The sequence below is a fragment of the Equus przewalskii genome, chromosome 1 (assembly GCF_037783145.1).
Source record: "Equus przewalskii isolate Varuska chromosome 1, EquPr2, whole genome shotgun sequence".
In the NCBI taxonomy this organism is placed as follows: Eukaryota; Metazoa; Chordata; class Mammalia; order Perissodactyla; family Equidae; genus Equus; species Equus przewalskii.
In genome coordinates, this window is record NC_091831.1 from 141,100,519 (window position 1) to 141,123,509 (window position 22,991).

Genomic DNA, 22,991 nt, shown 5'->3' on the forward strand with positions numbered 1-22,991 from the left:
TGATAAATTAACTGTATTGTAATTTCAGTCCAGTCATTCTGGCATGAAGTTGCTTAGCACTTCTTATAATCTTTTTAGAAAGGATTTAAGACAGACTGACTTCATACCAAAAATTATTCTTTAGTAGATCCCGTTATAGGTAGGGCATTGTATATTTGAATTTAAATGTATTACAAGGAAAAAAATTGTCAAAAAGGTAGAATAATTCCACTTGGTTAAATATACTACCAAGCTGTAATGCCCCTAGTAAAGCTCATAGTTGTGATTAGTGAATGAATGTTTACTAATGTTGTTTTTCTTGTCTTAATATATAGCAATTTTAATACCCTAAAAATTTACTTTTTTTTGAGGGGGAGAGAGATGATGGGTCTTAGCTACAGGGTATCTTACAGAATCTCTTATTTGTTGTCATTTTAACAAGATCAGCAGACAAATGATGGCTTGAACTTTAGTTTCTCAAGTTATAAAGAACCTTAGAACATGAATTAGCAAATTAAAAGTAACACCAACTTCCATTTTTTAAACAGATTTTGAATTAATGTGAATAGAATGTATAATCTAATTTGAAAAAGAAGTGGTGGATTAATATAGGACAAGAGCAAAGAATAGCTTTAGGGATTTGTGTGTTTAGTATAAAGGCTCTCACTTGTCGTTCATTGTGCATATAAGGCGCTTGGAGGTTATAGGTTATTTTCCTCTGAGACTGTTGTCTCAGTAACTTACTGCTTGACAAACAAATTGTTGGAGATCTTTAAGAATAGATTTTGAAACAATATTCTTTTTTTATGGTCTGGGCCAGTGTTTTTTATACTGCACACACATTCGGAATTCTGCATGTAGTCATTACAAAGATGAAATTTGATTGTACAGTCGAGCTTTTAAAAGAAACATAACGTTTAATTGTAAATAATTGGAACACCCCCAAATTATCAATAGTAGGGGAATACCAGTATTATTAATACTAATAGGGTAGTGATAGATAAAATATGCTATATCCGTGTGATGGAATGCTATGTCAGCATTTCAAACTATGCTTCTGGAGAATACTCAGTGATATGAAAAACTTTGGATAAATTGTCTTAGTCCAGGCTCTGGGTCCCACAACTAGAAGGACCTGCAACTAAGATATACAACTGTGTACAGGGGAGGTTTGGGGAAATAAAGCAGAAAAAAAATAAAAGTCTCTGGGGTATAAGGGACAGGAATATATGTCAAACTAGGTTAAACTAACAGGAGCAGGTATTGGCGTCCATCACCAGAAGTATAAATATGGCTGGACTCGTGGCTCAGATGATGGTGCTGGGTCTTTTTCTGTTTCTGTCTCTCTTCCTGGGCTGCTTTCTTCATTGTATTGGCTTAATTACCTTCACATTACATCACAAGATGTAGTGTATCGTCTTCCTAGGATCATAACCCCAAAGGCAAGAGGGTCTTCCTTGCTAGCTCTAACAGCGAAACCCTGGGAGGAACTTGTATTACCCCAGCATAGGTCTCTATGGCCGTCCTGTGAATCACTCACTGTAGAGAGGGAGATGGATTGCTTGGCCTCTTCTGTGGGAGGGGCACAGTAATTGAAAACCCTTACCTGGGAAAGGAAGGGTCATCATCAATGCTGTGCACACAGTGAACACATCTACTATAAATATGTAATCCATGTTAGAATTTTATTGGGTGGGAGTAAAATTTATTTGTTTTGTTGGGTGAGAAAAATATAGAGAAAAATGTCTAGAAAATCTGAAGTGTCAGGAAAATTAAAGTTTCTTTCTTGCAAACCTTTCATGGTGAACCTATATTACTTTTATTGCTGGGGGGAAAGGGAGTGCATTACAGGGTACAAATGATGAATAAAAATCTTACTTTGGTCTTGGGAGGCCAAACAGTGATTTTGTCATTGCTCAAAATTTTTTAGAGTTCCTCTTATAAAATTGTCTTCAGAACGTGAAGCATCCAGCTTTTTAAAATAGGTAATATGTGCACATGGTTCAAAAACATAAAATATAAAAATAAAGTTTCCTTTCCATTCTTGTTCTCCATTTACCCAGTTCCCATTCATCCCCATAGGTAACCAGATACACATTTTTATATCCCTCCTTTTTTCTTAACCAAGATGCAGCATATTATATATATTGTTCTACACTTCACTTTTTAATTTATCTTAGAGATTATTCCATATAGGCATACAAAGAGCTTACTTCTTTTTTTCTTTTAGATGTCTTCATAGACTTTTGTTGACAGCTGATTTATTTATTTATTTTTTGGGAAGGAAGATGGGCCCTGAGCTAACATCTGTTGCCAATCTTCCTCACTTTGCTTGAGGAAGATTGTTGCTGAACTAACATCTGTGCCAATCTTCCACTATTTTATATGTGGGACACTGCCACAGCATGGCTTGATAAGTGATGCGGAGGTGTGTGCCTGGGATCTGAACCCGTGAACCCCAGGCTGCCGAAGCGGAGAGCACAGACTTGACTGCTATGTCACCGGCCACCCCCTACTTCCTTTCTTTTTACACCTGCATTGATTATATGGACATACCATACTTTATTTAACCAGTTCTCTATTCATAAGATTTGGCCTGATTTCTTTTGCTGTTATAAAAAATGTGCAGCTTTTTAAAAAAACTTCAGCCATAGCCAGGTTTTGTCCTTTTTATAGGTGTAGAAATTGTATTCAGAGTCAGGTTTGATAAATAAGTTGGGCCCTCAAACTGAATGATGCTGTTTTAGGTTAGAAACATCTAGCTATTGAAGTTAGTTTTCTTGAGAATTTCAGAAGTATTACTTACTAATCCATGTCAGTATAATCGGAATAATTTTAACCTCTTAAAGTTACTACTTCAAATAAAAGTGTCCGTTTGGAATATAATTTCTGGCACATTTTCCAAAAGGCCTCTTGCATAACCTCATAGGGATACCGTGTATAATGGTATTAGAGAGGTCCAATCAAGAATAACTAAAATAAGTAATGGGAGACAGCTCTTATGTGCTAATAATAAGATAAATTTAAGGCTTTTCACCCCTAACTTAAATCTGTAAACTATGAATATCCAACAGAGTGAATTTGTACTTGTATCTTATATCCCAAAATGAGCATATAGACCTCAGTGAGAATTAGAAATTTACTGTAGGCTTCAGCCTCCACATTTGACAGGAGAGGAACTAAAGCATCAAGTGTGAGTGACTTACCTAAATTTATATATCACATTAATGGGAGAGTCAAACTAGAGCCCAGGTCTAGTGACTTTTATGATGTCTCTCTTTGGAATATTTAATTTGAAGACTGAAAGTTTAGGACAGGTAAAAGAATGCTCTAATTTATACCATAAATGAATTAGGACCCATTAACTTGAGTGGAATTTCAAAAAGTTTGGATAACTTTATGAATGGCTAACCACAAATGGCTACCTAGGACTTGGATTATATCTAGTCCTTAAGGATAATGTGACATTGCCCTTTACCTCTCTGTACCCAGCATCTAGTACAGCTGTCTAAACGTGGTCAAGGCTTCGGAAGCATTGTTACTGGTGAGCGTTGTTTTCCTAGAGCACGTTTCTTGATACCCCTATTGGCAAGAGGCACAGGAATAAGTAGATGAACTATGGAACTGCCCCTGTTCAGCAGTGGCTACATTCCAACATAGAGTCAAAATTGCCCCTGGCTATCATGTGTTGTGTTATTTTGGAAGATTCACCCACTTTTCATTTCAGTTAAGCAAACACTTAATTGAACATTTTGTAATATACCAGGCTTTGGGGATACCGAGATGAGTAAGAGAAAGTTCTTGCTTTTGAGAAGCTCATGTTGGAGCAGGTGAGGGGAGGTGGCAACAACAGACACACAAGGTTCCATGTTAGAGAGATGCATGTCATGTAGAAGCGTGACTCAGGAAAATTTTTTTTGTTAAGAAGAGTTGGGAAAAGAATCACAAGGTGTGCCTTGATTAATGGGTTTCCCAGGAGTATAAGAGCTGGGGAGCATCATAGGAGAAAAGTGGGAAGTTTATTAGGAGGGGAGATAGTTTAGAATTCCCAGCAGAGAGAACAGTTTATGCCAAAGCAGAGATTTTAAATTGCATGGCATATTTGGGGAAGGAGGAATAGATTTGGGTGATGTGGATGGATCACAGATTGCTTTGGGGAGATGTCAGGACATGAGTTCTTATATAAGTAGGTTGGAACTATTATGAACTTTAGTGGGTTTTTAAAAATCCCTTTATCAATGTTCAAGTGCTTCTTTTTCGTGTGTTGCTTACATTCTTCTTTGTTTTTTAAAACATTCTTAAGATATTGATTAAAATTTCAGTTTCTCTTTCAAAAACATTTTATTTAAACTTTTACAATTTATGGTTATCCTCCTATTCCTGTGACATAAGGGAATTCAGTTTAGCAATATTTAATACTTTTCCTATATTCCCTATTCTGACTAATGGCACTGTGTGTAACCAAGTCATCCAAAGTCATTAGAGATAACTTTATTTCCCTTTGTCTTGTGCCCATGTCATGGGTCCTTTATATTTTACATCCTTAAGATCGCTTGACATCTTCTATATTTATTCTATCCCCTTCCTTTTCTCCCGTTTCTACTACTTGGAATCAGGCCCCCATCATCTCTTGGTCAGACAGTTGTAAGAGAATCCAGTGGACTACTTAATTGCTACCAGAGTACTCTTCCTAAAATACAAATCTGTTTTTTTCCCTGTAAGATCTATTAGTGGCTCTCTCCGTGTGATCTAAACTCCTTGCTAGACTGTGATAGTTCTATTCCTCTGATACCAGTTTCTCTCTCCTCAACTTTTATACACATCCTGTGCTTCAGCCCAATCAAACTATTCATGATTCTTCTGAATATGCAATGTTATTTCAAGCTTCTATGCCTTTGCACCCATTACTTGCTTTGTTTCAGATGCCCTCTAACCCCTAGCAACTCCTATTCATACTTTTAGACCTGGTTCAGGTAACTTTCCCTTCCTCTGTCTTGCTCAGGAGTAGTTGATTACTCCTTTTTTGAGTTGCCAGTGTACCTAGAATGTATCTCTATTATTGCTTTTATTGTGTTATATGGCTGTTTGATTTTCATATCTGTCTCTGCCCATAAATAGCTTGAGGGGAAAGACTTAATTTGCATTTGTTTGAGAAACACTTAATTGCAGGTATATACTAAGCATCATTATCATTGAGTATAAATAATAGATGTCTATACAACAAAATTATTACAAAGACTTTTCAGAATATCATCAGTTTAAAAAATCATGCTAGTGTAATAATTGAAAAGTACTTTGCTGTAGTGCACAGCTTGTATTGATGTGATTCACTGAGCTGCAAATGACTGGTTAGTGATGTGGAGGCTGCTTCAAACCATGTGAACATGGTGTTGCAGATCATAAAAAGCAACTGCCTAATTGTAAGAAGCCAATCAATAACATAGCAGTTGTGTCAGTTCTCATGTATTTATACATTTTAGCGATAACATTTGAGTTGAATTGCAATTATGCCAAAAATATTTTATATTCCACTTCTTAATCCATATAAAATGAAAAACCAAAAGAATATATTTACAGAATGTTGAGGGCTGGATTAAGTCTTATCTTGATCATTGTGATCTTGGGGATTTACAGCATCTAAAGTTTAGAAGTATCATTAATCTGAGCCAGTCAGGTCTCAGAAGTTGCAGGTAGCCAGTCTTGTCCTTTAAGAGGCATTCAGTGATGGAATGACAATGCACTGTATTAGATATGGTAGGAAATATAAAGGTTCTTCAACAATGTTCAGTAATTTGAAGGTAATTGAAGTTAACCTTTCTAATTGCTAAAATATTATATTAGGTTTCACCTTTGCTGGCAATTCCATGTCCTACTACTGTCATGTGTACCTCTCATCTTCTACCTCCCTCTTCCCATATACTGGCCTGATTGTTTTTTTCTAATCTATTATGGGCTAAGAAACCAAAAAATAAATGGGCTGTGAGTGAGAGTCCAGATTCTTAGACCTTGTGATAGATGTAAATTTAAAAAGAATTTTCTTCCAGATTCAGGGGTGCATTCTGAGGATTTGGGTTGCAGAAAAGTCATTTTCAGGTTCAACTAGCTATTCCTGTATATTATTGGACAGTTAACTAGAGAAGAACTGATTTCCAAATGTGTATAGTAGGTTTTATAGCTATGATTCTTTACTCCAAGTCTTCCCTGAGGAGGTGCACTTAAGCTGTAATAATATGCAGTAGTTAACCAGGTGAAGAGGTGGAAAGAGCAGGGATTGGCATGTAAAGGTGGGAGAAAAGTTTGGCCACTTGCGAGGTAAGGGCAGGGTGGTTGCAGCAAAGAATGAGGGAGAGCTTAATAGGAGGTATGGTTGGATGTATAGTTAGGAGTCGGTTGATGATTTTTGCACTTGATTTTAACAGCAATGGCAAACCATTTTTGAGAAGAGCAATGAGATAATTTACATGTTATGAAGATTATCCTGGCTGCTCACCATGAAAAGATGGGAATTTGAAGGATTAAAGGGAGAATGGGAAGGCTGTTCTAGTCTGTGGAGAGATGAGAGTGGCTTAGTAGGCTAGGGTGGTGGCGAGGGAGTCGGGGAAAAATGCATAGTTTTAAGATTTGTGTTGAAGGTAGAATCAATAAGGACTTTTATGTTCCAGCAATGTGACTATTAGTTCTTTACTCATCTCCCATTATGCTGTTTTGTATCTGCTCTTCTCATTCCCCTTTCCCATCTTGTCTAGCAGGCAAAATCTCATTTAACTTTCAAAACCGGGCTCAGAAGCCATCACTATCACACTATCATTTGATGTACAGTTGGCTTGTTCATTCTTTATTAGTTGCTTTTTTAGTTTGATTACTTTCATCATAGTCAAACCTAGATTACAGGGTTAAGAAGTGAATGAGTGATAATGAAATTTATTCACTACCCAAAATTTGATCTCATCCCTAAGAGAAGTATTCCAAAGAATTTTCATATGTTAAACATAACTGAATTCCCAATCTTAAATCTGAGACTGAGTGCCCGTGCTTCGTGTCCTTACACAAGGAAATAATTATCCTCCAGAGGGCGCACATTACAAAGCCACTGTGGTCAGATAAAACTGGTTTTATACAAAGATCAAACATCCCTCTCCATCTACTGGTCACAGGGAAAATTCATCTTGTTTTTATATTTTGAGCTTTCTAACACTACACTCAGTTACCTTTTTTCATTCTTGTGCATTTATGAAACATTACAGAATTTTTCATAAATATCTTTAAAAATGTATTAACTGTATTTGGATTTAGAAATAACTATAATTCTGTTCTTTCTGTGTCTACTTTCAGGTACTATTCTTAATTTGACATAAACTTTCCCTTTGTAATGACTTGTAGCTGCAGGAAATAATCTTGTATCTTCTTAAAATAATAATTTTCATTGTACCAATCCATATGTATTTTATAATCCTCATCATTAAGTTGAATACTGTCTTGGAACTATTTTAAACTCTTGTTTACACTGCTCCACAAAATAGTTGTTTTACTCCAATTTTCCTTTCCGTTTTATTGTTTTAGTACTAGGAATTGAATTTGTGTGACGAAAGTCACATAAAATTATATAAATTCATTTGCTTTACTTATTTTGACTTGTTATGATGCTAAAGTACATTAATATAACTAAACAGCTGTTGAGTAATGTGGAATGCACATAAGGCAAATATTCTTATTAACATATAATTATATTTAGCAGTAGACTACTCTGCCACGTGTATATGTTACCATCCTAGATAGTTTGGCCATGTTAAAATAATGAAATTTAGACTTAGGGAGTAGAGAAACTTAGATTGTGGAACTAAAGATGAATAATTAGCATTCATGTAATAATTAGCATTTATTTATGCTGATTTTTCTCAAATTCCATGACTAACAAAGGGTTAACTCTTATAGAATTGGGAGTCGTTAACCAATATTATTTCTTTGCATTTTGCTTTTATGTTGATTCTATGAAGATCGTAGTTTTGACCTGAAAGAAAGAAATGATTCTTCATTCTACTATCCATTTGATTTTGGCTTTTGCCCTCATTTTTTAAATAATGGTTAAATATCAATGGCATTTTACCTATGTATTCAAGGTTGTTTTGTTTTGTATAAATATGTGGTTGTTCCATCATAACAGTATTCACCTTTTACAGTGCAATGTGTGGGTGTCTTTTTTTTTTCTTTTTTTTTTAATATCTCTTGCTTTGTAACACACAGGAATACTCTGAAGATAGTAACTCCGAGCCAAATGTGGATTTGGAAAATCAGTACTATAATTCCAAAGCGTTAAAAGAAGATGACCCAAAAGCAGCATTAAGCAGTTTCCAAAAGGTTCATATTTTTTCTGGGTGATTCTGTGTCTTAACGTTTTTTTTTTAATGATATCTTAGATCAAATAAGTTCCAAGTGATTTTATCTCAGAAATTTGTTTTGCAGACCTGGAGAGTAAGTTTGCATACGCAGTACAAGCATATATTTCAGAAGAGCTATCCTGTTGTTTTTTTTCCAGTCAAACTCTCTTTAGTGTAGGGCTATTGTCCTGAAAAGCTAGTATGGTTCTGGGAGAAGGGGAAGCAACATGATGGTCAACAGGTATTATCCGTACAATCTTGTTCCTTCTTTTGGGGACAGATCACACAGGTGTGGTTTCACTGTTTGATAGTGTGATTTCTTGACTGCTAATATACTTTTGGGTTATTCTTACTAACAGATTATTCAGGGGAAAAAAGTATTTCTGGGACTGTATAATAATCAAGAAGTAGGTATTTAATCTTTTGATGAACTTCAGAATAAGCTCAGTTATCCTTAAGTAAGCATTTTAAGACATTTCTTTTTTTAAGCCTTTTAAGTGGCCTTGAGAAACTGGACTTCTTAGTGAAGTGTTTTTCATGCATATGATGTAAAATTCATTCAAAATGTAGACATTGGGTGTCATTAGAAAATAATGTTAGAATTAGGTTAGACTAAAAATTTCTTCTTCTTTTAGGTTTTGGAGCTTGAAGGTGAAAAAGGAGAATGGGGATTTAAAGCACTGAAACAAATGATTAAGATTAACTTCAAATTGGTAAGATTTGTTTTGAGGAGAATCAAACTAGTAATGAAATAAATTCTGTAGGTAAAAACCATTATATATACTTCTCTAAAATAATTCTGTTGATATGTTTCCATATTTAGCCTACTTTTCACTTGTGACTACAATTATACTAAGTAAAAAAAAATCTACATAGGATACAAAGTTCTCTGTTTAAGAAAACTTATCTTTTGGATACGTAGACAGTGTTTGGCTGTGTTATTAATAGAGTGACTTTTCCACAAACTATTAGTGTTTATTTTGGAGTTTTAAAATTCTGCTTTTTATTATAAAGAGCTCCTCTGCCACTGCTTAGGGTCAAAATCTTAGCATTATTCTTTACTTCTCTCTTTGTCTCTGACCCCACAAATAATCCATTGGTAAATCCAGATGGCTATAGAGAGAGAGAGATCTTCAAAATATATCCAGTATCCGACTGCTACTTATCATTTCTACCTCTGCTACTCTGGAAACCCAACATCCTCTCTCACCTGGATTATTTCAGTAGCTTCCTAACTGGTCTCCTTACTTTTATCCTTGCCCTACTACAGTCTGTTCTCCGCAAGCAACAGAGCGATCCTTTTAAAATATTAAGTCAGATTATGTCATTCCTTTGCTCTGATGATCTCCACTCCCCTCAATAAAATCCAGATCCTTGCCGTGCCTATTAGGCTCTACATCAGCTCACCCTTTGCTACCTTTCTAATCTTGTTTTCTGTCTCCCTTACTGGCCTCCGGCTGTTCCTCTTGTCATCCCAAGCACACTTCTACATAAGTGCTTGTACTTGCTGTTTCCTCTGCCCTAAATGTTCCTCTTACATAGCCATTTAATTCTTTTCCTCATTTGATCATGTCTCTCTTCAAATGCTACCATAGACCAAATGGCCTTCCTCTGACCACCCTATGTAAAATAGCATCCTTCCCATCATCACTTACTTTCATCTTACCCTGCTGTTTTTCTTCTTTGCATACATCACACTTGATCTGTTTACTTTTTTATTGCCTTTCTGCCATCTCTCCCCCCATAGGTTGTAAGCTCCATGAGAGCAGGACTTTGTTTTATTCACTTTATATTCCCAGCACCTATAATAGTGGCTGGCATTCAGTAGGTGCTCAAATATTTTGTTGAATGAGCTCATAGATAAGCTGAAATTGTCATGACCTTATACTCTCATAGAATTGCCAGTCTTCTGGCAGGGTAAAAGTGGAGAGGAAACAAAGCAGTTAGTGAATGAGAGGCCTAGGTACAGAGGTGAATCTTATCATCACTAAGGGTAGAGGAACTTTTAAGTAAAAGATAAAATGGAGCTTTGATTAGCAGAGGTAAGCACTTGCCTCTCTGACAAATGGAAGGATGGCTGATAATCTGTTACCACATTCTTTTTCCCCTGTCTCTGTGTTTCCCATATGTCTCTTCTTCTCCCCATTATCTTCTCTAGCCCATCTATCTGAAATTGAACTTGAATTAACTAGTACCTTTATCCAGTTATCTTCCATTAATCTTGCATCCTGCTCTTCTTGATGTACTCACACTGGCATCCTCACCCACTTTCAGTAGGAGGGGCCCTCTATGACATCTCCTACAAAAGCTATCCACAAAATGTTTTAGCTCATTCCTTCCCTCCAAAATATCAAGACTATTCAAAACATGTTAACTATTATGCAGTATTTTGTGTATTGCATTTGAATATAGTTACAGAAGGAAAACTATCTATGTTGCATTTATCCTTTCTAGTTCTACTGCTCTTTTGTTCTCAAAGGATCTCTGTGTGACACAAAGCCCCTGTACTTTCTTTTCATTTATTATTTGTGAAAATATTAAATACAAATATTTACCATATTTAAATTAATAACTTACAGGGCTGTGAAAGAAGCATCAGGTGTCTCAAGGGACAGAGATTTTGATTAAACAATTATAGTGACATTAGGGACCCAAGGTTCAACTCTTAAGATTCTGTCATTTGAAATAGTACCAAGAGACCCTGTAGAAATCTGCTATCTTAACATACTAGTAATAGTTTAGTTTATGAGCCCATTTAAACTTAAGCTCGCCCGTAAGACCTGATTTTACCTTTTTACCTTGAGCCAAGATGAGAAGCAAGTAAGGGAAAAGATTATTTGTACTTTGTGTTATTTTGCCTGCCTTCCTTCTCCACCTTTTATTTGCTCTAGCAGCATCTGTGAATAAGTTGTGATTTTCAAGAGAGGTTTAGCTTCCATTCCTGCCCTCTTATTTTCTGGTTGGATTTAGAATAGGACCCATGTTGCTGTGTAGTGGTTTTTAGGCAGTAAAAAGTTGGAAGGGGTCATTAAAACTGCTCTATGTGTTCACCACTGCAGATAAGACCAATTTACCTAACTGTCCCTCAATCTTTAGTTACAGTAACATAATTTTTGAAAATTGAGCTTTAAAGTTATTACACTATAAGGAAATGAATTCAAAACTAACTTTTTGCCAGAATCCTATTTCATTATCAAGATATAATCTCAAAGTTGGGGCAGTCATACTTCTGATTTCCTCTTTGCCACGAGAAATATTCTGTAACTTAGGTTTAGCAGCTCACTGATAGGATGTTATCTGTTATTTACCCCCACGTGGTACCGGCATACTTGGTTCCAGAGTCTTCTCATGTTTTCTTTTCTGGTCCCTCATGCTGTATCCCAGGACAAGACATAGTCATAAGCAGGAAATTTACAGTAAATCATTAGTTTATTCTTCACCCTAAAAAATATGTGTTCCATTAGTCAGGAAAAGTGTTTTATCTGCCAATACTCCATCTCCCTGATGGAAAGAAAGTAGAACCCAGTAAAAAGTGGGATTAACAGCACTTGGAGATTTTGGGAACTGTGAGTGCAGGTTATAAGGTTAGACTCGTAAGTTGACTTACATTATGTACTTTGAGAGATGATAGACCCTCTGCGCTTAAGTGCTGGAAATTCCACTAGTAGTCCTTTATTTCCTCAGATCATTGATGTTTCCTGGAATAACCACAGTAGTGCAAATAGTCCTGCAAGGAATAGTAGCATTAGCTACATCTACTATTGAGTAGAGTCTCAGGTGGGAGGACTTTTCTTCATAGTGGGATGAGAGTATCTGGGCTTTCAGAGATTCTTTCACTTCACATTTTAATGTAGAGCCCGCCAATAATAGGAGAAAAAGAAACACCTAATTATTAGAGAGCTTCCTGATAAAGCTTCAGGAGAGGATATAGCTGATATCTGCATAGCTGATACCCAAGGCATTTGAAAAGTTGGATTTAGTTATATCTTTTGGTCTATGAATATTTTGGAAGTTTTTATGATTTAAATGTGTTTTTTGTGCAATGAGGAACAATATCTGAAATTTGGAAAATCGATAAGTTGTACTTTTTCATAGGCTAACTTCATAAATTTGGTTCATATGTCTGAGTAATCTAATTTCAAATTTAAGCTAAAATGTTTATAGTGTTTCTGTCATATATAGGTCCTCTATCATAAAACTTTATAATTTTTTAATTACGTAGCAGTATGTACTATAATGTTAATCATGTGTACATATTTTAGGACATAAATATGTCTCTAATAATGCATTTATTTTTCCCTCACAGACAAACTTTCCAGAAATGATGAACAGATATAAACAACTATTGACCTATATTCGGAGTGCAGTCACAAGAAATTATTCTGAAAAATCCATTAATTCTATTCTTGATTATATCTCTACTTCTAAACAGGTTAGATTCTGTTTTTGCCTCTTGGTACTTATCGATGTGTTTATTATTTGTATGAAGGGTTTTGTTCTTTTTTTTTAAAAAAAAAAAAGGCCTAGTAGTTCTATTTAAGCAGTTTATGCTAGTTATTAGTGTGCTTTAAAAATAATGTATACTATTTCTTGATTATCATATTAATTATATAATATTAAAAGTGAATACGTCTAGGTTAATGTCTTTAAATAATATCTTTAGATACTAACATAATCTGCACACAACTTTTGCAGATTTATATTAGACATATACAGTTACTGTTGTAGTTCCTTCTAATAAACTTCATCACCACTTCAGCTAGCCATCCTGAGCTGTTAAATACATAGCAGTAAATCATAGGTGATTTGTGTAGATTTGATTAGATAAAGATCCTTGAGGGAGAGCCTGTACTCATATCGGTTAATACTTGGCATTACTCATTTGGTGTTCAATAAATGCTTTTACAAAGAATGGGTGGATGATGGATGATGAAAGGAAGGGCTGATGATGAAGAAACTACAGTGGGCATTGGGAGTGATAGTGCTTCTGTTATTCTAGATTTTGGTTATTAAGAAAATCAACGATGATTTTACTTTATTGCTAAGATAATTTTTAATTGGATTGTTTCTATTCTTTTAAGCAACATAGTCCTAAAGTTCAGCTTTGTTACATTATGATATTTGAGCACGAAGTACTCTCTGTAGCATTGAGTATTTCGTAGAAGATTTGATACTTTTTTGTATTTATAATAAAAAATATTCGGGGCTGGCCCCGTGGCCGAGTGGTTAAGATCGCGCGCTCTGCTGCAGGCGGCCCAGTGGTTCGTCAGTTTGAATCCTGGGCGCAGACATGGCACTGCTCATCAAACCATGCTGAGGCAGCATCCCACATGCCACAACTAGAAGGACCCACAACTAAGGATATACAACTATGTTCTGGCGGGGGTTTGGGGAGAAAAAGGAAAAAAATAAAATATTAAAAAAAAAAAAAGATTCATCTCAGAATTAGCCTCTTTCATTCTATCTTTTCTGCTAGATGTCATTTTTATTTCTTGAGGCAGTTTATTATTTTTAGTTTTTATATCTAAAATATATGTAATGGAAGTAGAGGAAGATAAACTTTTATGTTTTGTTAGAACATTAGAACTTAATGGCGCTGATTCTTAAGTTGTTACATATCAGGGGGCTTTTCTTAAGTGGGAAAATGTTTTCGAGTTCTACAAACAAGTGTCATTAAAACATTTTTGGTACACTATTTATAAATGTTATGCCAGATGTTGGTGGCAGGGGAATTAAGTAATTTTAAAACTTGAATATTGAATGTTGCTTCGTGCTATTATATATAAGCTCTTTGTCTTTTGAAAGTAAGAATAGATGTTGGGTGGGCGGCACTCGACTTAGTCAGTATGCCATCAGCAGTCGTGAATAAATAGGCAGCCTTTTCTGGAAGTATCAAACTTTCCTGTTTTCATGGCCCTCTTACTTCTTGATCCTATTAAGTAGAGATCTAGAGAATCAGGTATTCGAACCAGGGCAGAGCCAGAACTTGGTGGAGGAGGGAGGGCAGGGGAGCTTATCATAATGCAAAGCAAATAGTGATTTTCATGAAAAAATGTTGCACTCAGATTGGTGAATTGATGGTAGTCAGACACAGCTAAAATTATGCTAGACTTTTCCCTCCACCCAACTCCAACAGTTTACCAGTAATTTAAAAGCTGTCTAGGCCAGTTAATTGATGTCACATTTATAGAAGAATTTTTGTGAGAAGAAGCTTATTCTTCTTTGTTTTTTTAGTAGCTTGCTTAGTGTTTGCCGCATAGTAGGTACCAAATAAGAATTGAGTGAATAAAATAAACACTGTTAATAACAGTACAACTGTTCTATGTGTGTGTCATTTACTTGTGTTAATGTAAAATGAGTTATTAGGTTGGAAAGGACAAACCTATATTATTAGAGCATTAGATATTTTCTGGGTTTTATTTTAAAAAATTCACATAAGAACAGATCTTGGCACTTGTTTTTTTGTAAATCTGGTCTGTATTTTGCTAAAGTTCTGGTAATTTTGTGGACTGTCACAGACATTTGGTAAGATACAGATAGTGTATCTTACGTGTATTAAAGTTCAAAGATGCACTTTTAGTTTGCTCAAATTAACTTTATTAACAGGTACAAATTTGCTGTTTACAATTATAGAATTCTGATTTTTTATGTCAGATGGATTTACTGCAGGAATTCTATGAAACAACACTGGAAGCTTTGAAAGATGCTAAGAATGATAGACTGTGGTTTAAGACAAACACAAAGGTAACAATTCAAATTGCTTAACATTTTTACTTTTGAAGAGGGGGCGGGTGTCCTTAGTAAACTCTTCTAAAGATGTATGCCTTCTCATGTTGAAATCTTTTAATTTTAGTAAGTTTGTTTTTTTACAGCTTGGGAAATTATATTTAGAACGAGAAGAGTATGGAAAGCTTCAAAAAATTTTACGCCAGTTGCATCAGTCCTGCCAGGTAGTGTTCACTTATTTTTTCTTAATATTTCTTCATCATAAGAAAAAAATTATATTGGAAACATTGCTTAGGGATGTTTTTGTTCAAGCATCATCTGAAAAATAAAATTTGGAAAACAAGTTACTAAAATGCTGATTTCTTCTGAGTATTACATTTCTTCCTGTTTTAATCCTAATTTCAATCCTGTTTTTGTGGAATGAGGCACAAGTATCAATAAATAAACAGGCTGGTCATTAATACTTACTAAGAATAAGTCTTTCATATTTAGTTATGCACCCTATGAAAATTGGAAAAGATATTGTAGACATATATAATAAAGATATTTGATATTCTGGTTTATGATGTATGAATCCTTTGTAACAGCATTGTCCAGTAGAACTTCATGTGATGCCAGAAACATTCTTTGTCTGTGCTCTCCAATATGGTAACACCAGCTACAGGTGATCAAACATTTGAAATGTGACTAGTGTGATGGAGGTACTGAGTTTTTTATTTTATTAAATTTGAATAGCCACGTGTACCTCCTTAACTTTTAAACTCCAGACCATAATTTTGTATTTCCTTTTTAAAAATGTCTTCATCAATAATTTATTTCATATTAGTCTAAATTTTATATAGAAATACTGTTTTAAATGTTTTTAAGCTCTTCCAATGCCATGTACTATTATTTTTATTATATATGTTATTTTTGTGAATGGGGGAAAGTTGATCAGGAAAGTGTTCTGAATTAATGACCTGAAGATATATTCATTTAATAGTTTTGCTTTTTTTTTGGTTTTTAAAAATAAGAAAAGGTTTGTTTCATAATGGTTTTGCTTTATAAGCAGATAAGTTGTTTATGAATTGTTTCTTATCTACACATTCTTAGGAGACCTTAGTCTGATGCCTGAATAACTGAGGGTTCAGTTCCATGTGAAATGGAGAAGCCATTTCTGAATGGAAGAGGGTCTTTCAGTGTGTACATAAGGAATATGAAAAAATCCTCTGGACAGGTTTTCACTTGGTTTATTTCAAAGAATACAAAGAATAAGGAAAATGCTATCTGGATTGTAAATAGCATTATAGTATACCAGAGAGGCATGATAATCCGGATGTACAAATTGTCTTGCATATCATATCTTTTACTCTGGCTGTGATTCGTTAGAGAATAACTAAACAAGTTTTAAGTTGGAAGACCAAATAAATAATACATTTTGGCTTTGTGTATTTCAGTGCTTGATGTTTATGATTATCTGACTGTTGACCTTATGCTATTTTTTTATGGCCTGCATTTTGTGGGCTGTTGGTCATCTTTCAAAGTCAAACTCAAATGTCACCACCTTTGTTATTCCTTTGGCATCCCCCCGGAGAATTAGTCCTTTTGTCTTCCTTTCTTCTAGGCACTTGGTTCATGCTTCAACTAGAATCATTATCATTTATATTGTAATTTATCTGTTGACAGAACAGTATTCTAGATTGTGAACTTTTTGAGGCCAGGAACATTGGCTTATTTAACTTTGTATTTCCTCAAGGTAGACTCAGTGCCTAGCCCTAGGTATGCACTCAGGAAGTGCTTTTTGATTGAGTCAGTGGATCTAAAGTGGTTGTGAAGATTTGGAGAAGACCATAAATAATCTAGATAAAACAAACATTACAACATTTTATACATTAAAAAAATTTCTCTGGCCACTTTTTCCTTATCGAATGACTAAAAAGTACAAAAGATGTGTGGGTTCCTTTTTGGCCATTAAAGATAGTGTTTTTAGTACTGTTAAGTCCTAATTAAAATTTGCAGTGCATTTTCACACAGAATTAATATTCGAAATGTAAGGTTATCAGGCTAACTCAAATAAAAATTACTAGATTGACTCTGAATTCTATCTTGACTGAAATTCATTATTTGCTTTCCTAGACTGATGATGGAGAAGATGACCTAAAAAAAGGTACACAGTTATTAGAAATATATGCTTTGGAAATTCAAATGTACACGGCACAGAAAAATAACAAAAAACTTAAAGCACTGTATGAACAGTCACTTCACATCAAGTCTGCCATCCCTCATCCACTGATCATGGGAGTCATCAGAGGCAAGTTTGGTTTGGAGAGGGTGGGCAGTGTCACTGGAAGATATCAAGATGTCATTGCATGTGATTGAATGACTCTGAAAAGTGTTTTGGTTTTGGTGAAAATAAATGACAAAGTAGTGAAATCAATGAAATGATTTAGTCTTAGAACGGAATTAGAATGAACTTTTTGTCTTGTAAAATTTATATTAGTGAAGATATTTACTAATAGAAAATTCACCATCAGAAGTTCTATTCTTGGATTTTAGTGACATATATGTAATTACTTTCTCCTTCAACCAAGGCTAAAAATTTGCAAATGCTTGGTTGGGTGATGTTTAATGAAGAGCTTGTTTTTTAGAATTAAGGAGTGTACCCTGGGGCTAGTACTATGCAGGTTGTAGAAGTAAAAGACTGGAAAGCACTAAAATAGTTTTCATTTGATTTTTTTATAGAGTGGTCAGTTTTGTTATTACAGAACTGAAAATGTGCTCTTTTCTCTGGTCTTATTCTTTACAGAATGTGGTGGTAAAATGCACTTGAGAGAAGGTGAATTTGAAAAGGCACACACTGATTTTTTTGAAGCTTTCAAGAATTATGATGAATCTGGAAGTCCAAGACGAACCACTTGCTTGAAATATTTGGTCTTAGCAAATATGCTAATGAAATCGGGAATAAATCCATTTGACTCACAGGAGGTATATGTGTGCCCTAATTGTTCATTTCGATCAGCTGTCTTTTGTGGAAATAAAAATGTTATTCTTTCTTTGTGCAGTATACATAGTTAATTCTTGTTTTTCTATGTTTAGGCCAAACCGTACAAAAATGATCCAGAAATTCTAGCAATGACGAATTTAGTAAGGTAAGTCTTCATATTTCAGTTAAGGTAAATATCCTTAAAGTAGCAAATAAAGAGGAGAGAACTTTTCAGAATTAAGTTAATATTCAGCATTTATTCTTTTGTATTTTGGTTTGAAATATACCAAAGTTTGTGAAATTTTTATCTTCTAAAGTCATTTATTATGCTTTTCTGTTAGTCATGAGATTTTATGAAGTATTCGCTGCTTTTTTTCTTATTATCCACATGTTTGTGTGTGTGTGTTCTTTTTCAGTAGAAAACTGATTGTAGATGTTTTAAAACAATGTTACGATGTTTACTGTTTCTACCTGCCTTAATCGTAAATGAAATTATGAATTGGTCCACATAAGTCAAGAATTTTCAATAAGACAGTTTCTTTACTGGTATATTTTCTCAGTTGACAAGATAAAAAAATTGGGGCCAGCCCCATGGCGCGCTCCACTGCGGCAAGCCCAGGGTTTTGCAGATTTGGATCCTGGGCGCGGACATGGCACCACTCATCAGGCCATGCTGAGGCGGCGTCCCACGTGCCACAGCTAGAAGCACCTGCAACTAAAAAACATATAACTATGTAGTGGGGGGATTTGGGGAGAAAAAGGAAAAGTAAAATCTTTAAAAAAAATAAAAAGATAAAAAAATTGTTTTAAAACAGTTTATCTCAGATGATTTTCTGAGGTGAGAAGCAGAGGGGTCATACTGGTAAGAAACCAAAAGATTTGATTTATTGGTGGCTTCTGCAGAGACAGATATGGCTAATGATGGTTAGCAACTGAAAAACCTGCTATAATCAATTAATAGTAAACAAAATTATAGAAGATAAGACCATGCAGAAAGCCCAGAAAAGAAAGCCTATTTTTGCAAAAGAAATCAGTGAGCAAGAAAAATTTTCCTCTGGGCCAAGAATAAATGGAACCGTTGGCTTTAATGGATTTTCTTTGTAGAAAGTTTCAGAAGTTCGTTAGGTTTCTTCAATTCCTTTGTTTCAGATTATACAGCAGAGTTTGCCAAGCCAGAAGAATGCAATTAGGGACATAGGCCAGGGGTTTTTGCAGATGTATGTAGATAATTAGGTGACCAGACATTCTCTTAATATTCTTTTTTCATTTAAAAAAAGTACTGTTACACTATAAATTATGAGTCACCTACATAAGAATTTTATATACTTGGAGAAAATAGATTATTTTATGATAATTGTTTAAGTTCATATGTAAAATGTCCTCATTTACTTAGTTTTTATTTGCTACAACTTTCACAAGTTACTAGGTTTTTTGTTTTGTTTTAAGGAAACCTTAATTTTACCTGTAAAAAATAAGAATGATTTTATTTTAAGGGGACTATGAATGATTAGGGGATAAAAGCCCTAAATTACAACATTAAAAAATCAATTTCTTCTTTTTTTTTTTTTTGAGTAAGATTAGCCCTGAGCTAACGTCTGCTGCCAATCCTCCTCTTTTTGCCGAGGAATGCTGGCCCTGAGCTAACATCCGTGCCCATCTTCCTCTATTCAATTTCTTTTTTATTGTTCACTTCTTTAGTCTATTTTAATATATATTTGTTGAATTAAATTGATTTTAGTTATGAAAGGAGATTTCTCCATCTTTATTTCAAACAGTTTATTCCATCTACATTTGGCCACATTAACTAAGATGATTTGTTTAGAGATTAACTTCATAATAATTTTTTTAAATTTATAAAGTTAAATTGCTAAGCAACAGTTTGAACTTTTAAAACTCTTAAGGGGGCTGGCCTAGTGGCCGAGTGGTTGAGTTCTCGTGCTCCCCTTCAGTGGCCCAGGGTTTCAGCAGTTCAGATCCTGGCCGTGGACATGGGACCGCTCATCGGGCCATGCTGAGGCGGCATCCCACGTGCCACAACTAGAAGGACCCACAACTAGAATGTACAACTATGTGCTAGGGGTGGGGTTTGGGGAGAAAAAGCAGAAAAAAAAAAGATTGACAGCAGTTGTTAGCTCAGTTGTTAGCTCTTTAAAAAAAAACCAAAGAAATATTGAGGGAAAGTTTTGCTCTAGACATTAATATTTCATCTAAATTAAATTGGTTGAATACATTAAAATGAATTAAAGGACTGATTTATCAGACCTTTAAAAACTAATAGCTGTATTTATATATTTATGATGTTACAATTTATCCAGTGAAACCTCTATGTTAGAACTTGGAAACTTATTTTAATGGCAAATTTTGACCCAAACCAAAAGTGGTCTATGATATCCCACATTTTGTATAAGATTTTCTTTAAAAGCCACTTAAATAGTGGAAGAATGTCTCTTGATTTAACTATAAGTGTGTGCAAGTGTTTTCACTACTGCTTGACTATATCTTCCTATAGTATATTACAATAATGTATTTGGGGTAGGTAAGAAAGTAATGCTTCCTAATTTTATCTTCCTAGTCAGTTGCCAGGAGACTAGAGGAAAATAATTCCTGTTGAAGCACTTGAACCATCTGCCCCTAACATGAAGTTACATTGCGACCCAACAGATGGAAGCACAGCAGAGGGCGTGCAGAATGGCTGATGATATGTCTTACATATAAAGCCCACAGTGGTGCCATATCCAGAAGGTTGGCTTCTTCCTTCTCAGCACCTTTAGCAGTCTCCATAATGCCTTACAGAATTTCAAGAGTAGATACTAGATGCCTCAGAGAATCATGAACATAAATCAGCCTTTGGCCTTCTGCAGCAGGGTCCATCGCTCTTTACTTTGTGAGCGTGTCCTACTTGGCACTATTATCCCGTTGTCTGCCACTGGTGTTTCTGCTGTATAGCACAGTGGAATTTTTAGGCTAGAGAGAATTGGGAATCAAATGTTCCTTTGAAAAGTTTTGGCAGTTGCTGGTAGCTTTCTAGAAGATAAAAATTAGGAAGCTGCATTTCTGAATAACCTTCAGAGAGGATGTACTGTCTTATTTGAAAGACAAGGCTAAACTCTTCCATATGGTAGTATGCATGAAACCTGGTTTCCTAGGGATTAAGTGCACAATTTAATTTGAAAGCATCAAACTTTAAGCAGTTATTAAACTAGAGTCAATTCTTAACAATACTAAGATTTTGAGAAGATTTAATTAGCTATATATAAATATAGTATATAACCCCAAAAGAATATTTATTTAATCTTTCCTTTGTAAAACTGAAAGCATTAAAAAGGAAACTCATTTTATTTGAAGAAGAATGTGTCTATACTTAACTCCGATTTCCATGATGGAAACTCTGGTGATTTAGGTTTTTGCATATAAAAGAAACAGGCTCTTTGGATTATCTGACAAAATACATAACTTCTTCATGTTTAACAAAGTTTTTACTTTTCTTTTTCTGTTAGTGCCTATCAGAATAATGACATCACTGAATTTGAAAAGATTCTGAAAACAAATCACAGCAACATCATGGATGATCCTTTCATAAGGGAACACATCGAAGGTATATTCTTTCTGCCAACTGAATTCTATTTCTTTTTTTGACACTGTCAACAGTGCTTCTTAATGGATCTGCATGGAATTAGCTGTTTTTCTTCAGTTTATTGCAAAGTATAAAAATGTTTTTAAATTCTGTCATGGAATAAGGTACTCCTTAAAATTATAAAGCTGTTTTAAAGAAATCATTAGCCAATTTCATGTTATTAACAAAATCAAGTTCTCATATGATGTCCATTTCATTTAAGGTAGCTGCCCTTTTACCTTTTCTAATTTACATATTGTTGCATGTTTATTACTGATGCTTAGATTCAAAGTTATTTTTTAGGATTTATTTTTGAAATAACAGCTTTGAAAATAGCCTGCTATAGATAGTACTGAGATGCATTCACTTTGAAAGGTAGGCTAAAATTGTACCACTAAGTATATGAGATTTTTAGTAAGTTCTATTGGATTAATAAAGGCAAAAATCATCCCTTTGTTCTGGGGCCACTTTTATACCTCCAATGTTCCACCTGTTATGGAGCTATTTGAGGGTTTTTTAATGACCATTTGGAACAACTCATTCCAATACTTAAATTCCAAATGCATCAAGAAAATTTGAAGAATACTTTGAAAGTAATGTTCTTTTGTTCCCCACCTTCCTTTCTCTTCCATTCCACAGACATTTTTAAAGTTCTTATATGAACCTAGAATGATACTGCGCTTTGTGGATATAGAAAAGTGTAGAAGCCTTGTGCATAAACTCGAATCTAGCTTTTTTTTAAAAAGAGACACTTGTACGTGGAGAAGTGGGGAAAATTGTAAATTCATTGTATAAAATATAATTCTCTAGGTTTTAAGAGAACATAAAATAAGGAATTTGACTGGTGTAAATCAGAGCTTCTTGAAAGATGTTAACTATAGAGGTAGCATCACAACATGAGCAAAATCAGAGAGGGAGAAACAAGGGAAAATTATGGGAGAGGCAGTCTCTAATTATATTGTGCGTCTATTGGACCCAAATGTCTTTAGATCCAAATACCTTACGTCCTTGCCAGACAGAAAGGTGTATTTTGAGAAGATAAATGAGATAGTGAATTAATATGATTTAGAAGTGTGTAATGATTCATAAAGATATACAGACTATTAAATGCAAATGTATTGTTTTTTGTCTTTTCTTTCAGAGCTTTTGCGAAACATCAGAACACAAGTGCTCATAAAGTTAATTAAGCCTTATACAAGAATACATATTCCTTTTATTTCTAAGGTACTTATATTCATGGATTTTAATGCTTATAATTTATAGTTATAAATGCAGTATACCTATTTTCCATTTAAAAGAATAATTCTAACTTGGTAACATTTTGTAATATTACAAA

At 34.5% G+C, this 22,991-nt stretch overlaps 1 protein-coding gene and 1 long non-coding RNA gene across 5 annotated transcripts in view; one reads left to right on the forward strand and one right to left on the reverse strand.

Moving 5' to 3' along the window:
* COPS2 (COP9 signalosome subunit 2) overlaps positions 1-22,991 on the forward strand; it is a 29,196-nt gene that overhangs the window by 3,000 nt on the left and 3,205 nt on the right. The window contains exons 2-11 of one of the 2 annotated variants that reach the window (XM_070581062.1): positions 8,221-8,409; positions 8,955-9,067; positions 12,661-12,786; positions 14,988-15,098; positions 15,227-15,304; positions 17,196-17,370; positions 17,866-18,044; positions 18,156-18,208; positions 21,540-21,637; positions 22,797-22,879. In XM_070581062.1, coding sequence (XP_070437163.1) covers positions 9,044-9,067; positions 12,661-12,786; positions 14,988-15,098; positions 15,227-15,304; positions 17,196-17,370; positions 17,866-18,044; positions 18,156-18,208; positions 21,540-21,637; positions 22,797-22,879 — 927 coding nt within the window. In that variant the 5' untranslated portion in view covers positions 8,221-8,409; positions 8,955-9,043. The remainder of the gene's footprint in view (positions 1-8,220; positions 8,410-8,954; positions 9,068-12,660; positions 12,787-14,987; positions 15,099-15,226; positions 15,305-17,195; positions 17,371-17,865; positions 18,045-18,155; positions 18,209-21,539; positions 21,638-22,796; positions 22,880-22,991) is intronic. The other variant, XM_070581074.1, reaches the window with a different exon arrangement.
* Positions 15,111-22,991, reverse strand: part of LOC139076753 (uncharacterized) — a 65,053-nt gene continuing 57,172 nt past the window's right edge. For all 3 annotated transcript variants that reach the window (XR_011528667.1, XR_011528663.1, XR_011528664.1), the window contains one exon: positions 15,111-15,398. This is a non-coding gene — a long non-coding RNA (uncharacterized lncRNA). The remainder of the gene's footprint in view (positions 15,399-22,991) is intronic.